Genomic DNA, 4,873 nt, shown 5'->3' with positions numbered 1-4,873 from the left:
TACATTACTATAATAACTCTATGAGTTATGATTTATATGATACTATTGTATATGAATTATTACAAGTGCTTATATTTGAACACCCTAAATTTACAAACATTCCATCAATATTTCTTTTTGTCTCTTTTTTCCAACTAAGAATAATTTTTGACGATTTTTTTAATAATGATACTTGAACATCCAAAATTTGATACCTTTCATATTTGTCTCATTTTTCTATTCTTTATCACATCAAATATTTATTACATCTATCACTTTTCTCTATTCTTTATGAAATGTGAAAGAAATTTTTTGTTGAAGTAATCATTTTTCATGAATTATTGCACATGTTTGTTGTACGGATATAATTTATATATTAATATTCGTCTTAGTTCATTTACGAGGTCTAATAAGTCTTAAAGCATATTGAATATATGGCAATCTTTTCAGATCTAAGCTTCTTGAGCTCCACTCATTTTATATGAGAATATCTGAACTTTTTGGGGGCAGAGGTATCTTGATCTTTTTGAACATCCAAACATATAAAACAATCTGATATCATTTCCATTATTCTTTTTTTTCTGACACAAATTCAATACATCTGAAACCACTATAAGATGTGTTAGCGAGGAGCTAACACTCATCCACAGATTTATTAAACCACTACAAGATGTGTTAGTGAGGAGCTAACACTCATCCATATAAATTAAACCACTATAAGATATGTGTTAGCGAGGAGCTAACACACATTCACAAATTTATTCTCACTGATAGGAAGGCAAGAAAACCTTATAATTTGGCACTGATCTTCCTTGTTGGTCAACTAGGCATTGACCAACATTTGGTAGTGCCATTGTCCTACACACTTAATTTTACAAGTCTTCTTCACACCAACTTTGTATTATCCTTTTTTGTTTTCTATGCCCAATGCAATGCACTCTAGAATAAAATATATCACTGACTGGAACAGAAGCCTAAGAATCCCATGAACTCATGGTTGTTTATCATTTGAATGCTGTTCTCAATGCCAACCACACCTGAAAGACAAAAAAATGTTACAATTAGACACTTCAATGCAAAATGTAGTATTATATAGGTACTTTTTTTTTTGGACTTCAAAACAATGTAGTATTTTAGGTACTTTATTAATACTTATGCAGAAAACTGTTATATATCAATTGAGGCTGGTTTCCTTACCCATGGTGAGGGCGCTAGCAAAAATGACACCTGAGAGGATGAATACAATGATTGATGCCCTCCCAAGGCATGCAATCAATCTTCTTACAAAGAATTGTCCCCAGAAGCCAGCCAAAACAGACACTGAGGTGAGGTATAATGCTGCAAAGAAATACAATGAAGTATGCAAGAGTTATTATACTTATATTCATAAGATCACATGAAAATCAAGAGACTCTAGAATGATAGTATTAATGGCCAAGTAAATTGAAGAAAAGGACTAAAGCTTGAGGAGTTTATGTAAATTACCATAAGGAATGGGGAACCTCTTGAGAAGGTAGAATTCAACCACTGACAGAGATGATGAAAACATCATCACAAATGTTGCTGTAGCACTAGCAACCTACAATATTATGATCAAATATTTTTTTAAAGTTAAGTTTCTAGAATTGTGCTCCAAATTTAACTATGTTAGCTCAATTGAGAGAGAGCATATATACTTTATACTTTACCTGAGGAATGACACCAATCTCTAGAAGAAGAGGTCCCAAAACAAATCCACCTCCAGAACCAAGTAGGCCTCCAACAATTCCCCCTACAATGCCACACAATGAACAAAATGCAAGGTTCATAGCAGTCCATTCTATAGAAGCCTCACAGATGCATTCTAGGTTCCTTGTGCTCATTCTCCTTTTGTGCTCCTTGTACAACTTCACTGCTTCATACCCAAACACCAAAAGTGCAATTGGAAACTGAAACAGAAAGAGAACAAGTTCAAACAAATTAGTCCAACCCCTCAGCATAATAAGTTTAGTAACACGTCGCAGGTTTGATCCCCTCTACTAACATTCTAGCAAACTAACATTGCCGATAAAAAAGAAGTTCAGTAAGATGTTGAGGTTATGTAGGTGGTCTTAGTATCAAACCTGCAAGCCAAAAAGCACCCAATACCATGGACTGCATGCCTCTACATCATTCTGCAGACCAAAAACAAATGTTACACACATTATCACAATTGAATGGACTTGTGAGTGACAGAGAGAAGGAAGAGGGGTGAGGGAACTTGCCTTGATGACTTGAACTAGAAGGAAAGCAACCCACACCACAATCAGTACCAGAATCCTCTTCCACCTAAGGTTGAGACATAAAATTTGCTGAAAAGTTTTGAGGTGAGAAACAGGTTTAAGTCAGCAAAATTTACACACTCATTTCAAATGAGCAAAATGAAAAAATTGTCAAATGTATAAGAGAAATTTTCATACTATAGTTGACTTCTCTTCTTTAGGAATCAGCGGTTCATATTTTGTGTCGATTCTAACTGAAAATTTCAGGAAACAAAGTCATTAACCCTCAATATGCAGTCAAAGAAACAATCATATGCTTAAAACATCGAAATCCTTCATGAATAGAAAATTTTCTATACTATTAATTTTTTTTTCTTTCGGATGATGCAGAGATACTATTGTGAAAGTGTACATGCCTGTCTTATCTTCACCATGAGAATCAACCAACGTCGCCCGTTGCTTGGTCTTTTCTCTCTGTAAAATAGCAAACAAAGATTAAAGACAAAAAGTTTATAAGTGACTTGTCCCAAAAAGTAAAAACTTGGGTTCATGGCTTTGAAAGAATTAATGTTCACCGTCTCAAATCATGAAATTCTGACCTTGAAAATAGTCTCTTCCCTCCACATCTCAATTCCTTTAAAGAATGACCTTGAAGAAGTCCCTGAACAACAATAAAAAATACCAATTTCTTTTTTTCAAAAAATGAGACTAAAACATTGTTCTATGACTGTGGCCTAAAAATTGACTATTCAAAATTGGAAGTATTTTTTTTAGTTATTACACTGACCTATGAAGAGAATGATGATGAGAACAGTGATAAGCCAGTAAGGGAAGACAACACTGAGAGCAACACCAACAGTGATTCCAAGCATGAGCATAGGCTGGAACAGAAGAGCCAGATCATAGTCTAATATGGGCACCTCTTTCGTTGGATGCGGCACTCTCACATTATACCAAACCGATGATGCTGATGCCCCCATTATCATACCTGGACGATAAAAAAGATATAAGATTGATCTAGTGGTGAAGGGAGAATGATAAGAAGAAGAAATCACGGGTTCAAATCATTCCATTAACAAAAAATTAATAATACTAACCACTAACATATTTGTGGTTAAAAAAAATATTGGACAACAAAACAAGTCAATAACACAAAATACTTTTCATAACTCAAAACACCAACCACAACAATCAATTATTGATGAACAGTGCCACACACCGACAAAAAATAAAAAGACACAGATGTGACCACAGATTTCAACCAATTTTTGAGAAACCATAATCAAGAAATTAACACCATGTCCAGAAAAGTAGTCTTAAGAGAAAAGTGCTTATTACATTTAGAAAGAGCAGCAGCAGACTTAGTATCAAAGCCAAGAAGCAGATTGAGCATGGGAACGAAAATGCCTCCACCTCCAACCCCACCAACGGTTCCACATGCTGATCCAAGAAACCCAATAACCGTTGCCAACACAAGTCTCCAACTTGGCTCCAAGTCCTGCACACAAAACAACCATGCATTAACCTTTTTTTTTATTATTTATTTTGGTTATCCCAAATATTCTTTGTCGTGAGCCAAAGACTAATTTCTCGAAACCAACGAGATCTATTTAAGGATTTACTAACTCCTTTCGACAGGTATTTTTTCATACATAAAACTGGGAGATCGAACTCTTGAGTCCTGAACACATACTTAAAAGACATGATTATTTGCTAACTAACTATACCATACCATGTTGCCATGTTGGTGTGCATTAACCTTTTTTGCTCACAATAACACCTGAAAAAAATGGTTGAGAAGAAGCAAAGTACTTACTGGCCAAACTTTAAGAGTTTCAGACACACGAGAGGCTAACAAAGTAATTGGCTTGTTATCATCATGATGGATGTGGTTGGTGAGAAAAAGCGCAGACAGAACAGCACAAGAGAAAGCAGATACGAGATAAGCGATGAAGCCTCTCGAAGACAACATTGGCATGGCGAGAACGAACAAAAGCAACAACAACAACAATGGTCAATGGAAGAAGAAGAAGAAGTTGTAATATGTTTATTATGTGTGTTTTGTTGTGTTCCACAGGGTGCATATCAAATTGTATGTAACTGCAACTGCTATTTGTATAGTCACGTGGCACTGTTTCACTGGACGGTGGTTCATGAATATCACTTTTGTCTGGTGTTGATTAATTGCTTATTATTATTATTTTATTTCTTTTTTTTTTTACTTTGTTTTATTTTGAGTATTGCTAAGGGTATCTAGTATTATTATTGGTGTACCCAATATTCTTTGAAAATAATAAAAATTTCTTTATCTTTTTTCTCCTTTTGTAAATCAACTTAATCCGTAAGAAATTTACGGATTAAATTGTTCCTTAAAAAATTTAAAGATAAAGATTTGTTATAGATCAGAATATTCTATAGAGTAAGAAGAATCCTAATGGATCTAATGAGGCTGAAGGTTGGTGGACCTTACTTAGTGGAGAGAATATATATCGACCAAATTAAGATTGAGTATGACTTGATACTTTGTACTTTAAAATGATCAATTGTTGAAATAATTGGACTACAACGTTCACGGTGGATTTTGATTGCTCTTTATAAGCATTTATTTTTTTAAAAAAAAGTTTAATGGACATCCGTTAATATATTCAGCATCT

The 4,873-nt window shown here is 34.2% G+C and overlaps 1 protein-coding gene across 1 annotated transcript; it reads right to left on the bottom strand.

Moving 5' to 3' along the window:
- Window positions 1–520: 520 nt before the first annotated feature.
- On the bottom strand, window positions 521–4,310 carry LOC100788770 (sulfite exporter TauE/SafE family protein 4). The gene is made up of 12 exons (XM_006588747.4): window positions 4,036–4,310; window positions 3,558–3,717; window positions 3,007–3,207; window positions 2,819–2,880; window positions 2,636–2,693; window positions 2,418–2,473; window positions 2,223–2,309; window positions 2,082–2,132; window positions 1,668–1,907; window positions 1,465–1,558; window positions 1,177–1,317; window positions 521–1,016 (listed from the first exon to the last, which is right to left on the bottom strand). Exons 1-12 carry the CDS (start codon window positions 4,195–4,197, stop codon window positions 934–936), a joined length of 1,395 nt encoding a protein of 464 aa, XP_006588810.1. The 5' UTR covers window positions 4,198–4,310; the 3' UTR covers window positions 521–933.
- Window positions 4,311–4,873: the final 563 nt, after the last annotated feature.

The sequence above is a fragment of the Glycine max genome, chromosome 10, assembly GCF_000004515.6.
Source record: "Glycine max cultivar Williams 82 chromosome 10, Glycine_max_v4.0, whole genome shotgun sequence".
Taxonomy (NCBI): Eukaryota; Viridiplantae; Streptophyta; class Magnoliopsida; order Fabales; family Fabaceae; genus Glycine; species Glycine max.
The sequence above is the reverse complement of the archived record's forward strand: the minus strand, read 5'-3'. Positions and strand labels throughout refer to the sequence as shown.

Coding starts and splice junctions, on each gene's coding strand:
- LOC100788770 (XM_006588747.4), bottom strand. CDS start 4,197: ATGCCAATGTTGTCTTCGAGAGGCTTCATCGCTTATCTCGTATCTGCT. Junction 3,718..4,035: donor AAACTCTTAAAGTTTGGCCA/GTAAGTACTTTG, acceptor TTTTGTGTGCAG/GACTTGGAGCCAAGTTGGAG. Junction 2,881..3,006: donor CATCATCATTCTCTTCATAG/GTCAGTGTAATA, acceptor ATTGTTGTTCAG/GGACTTCTTCAAGGTCATTC.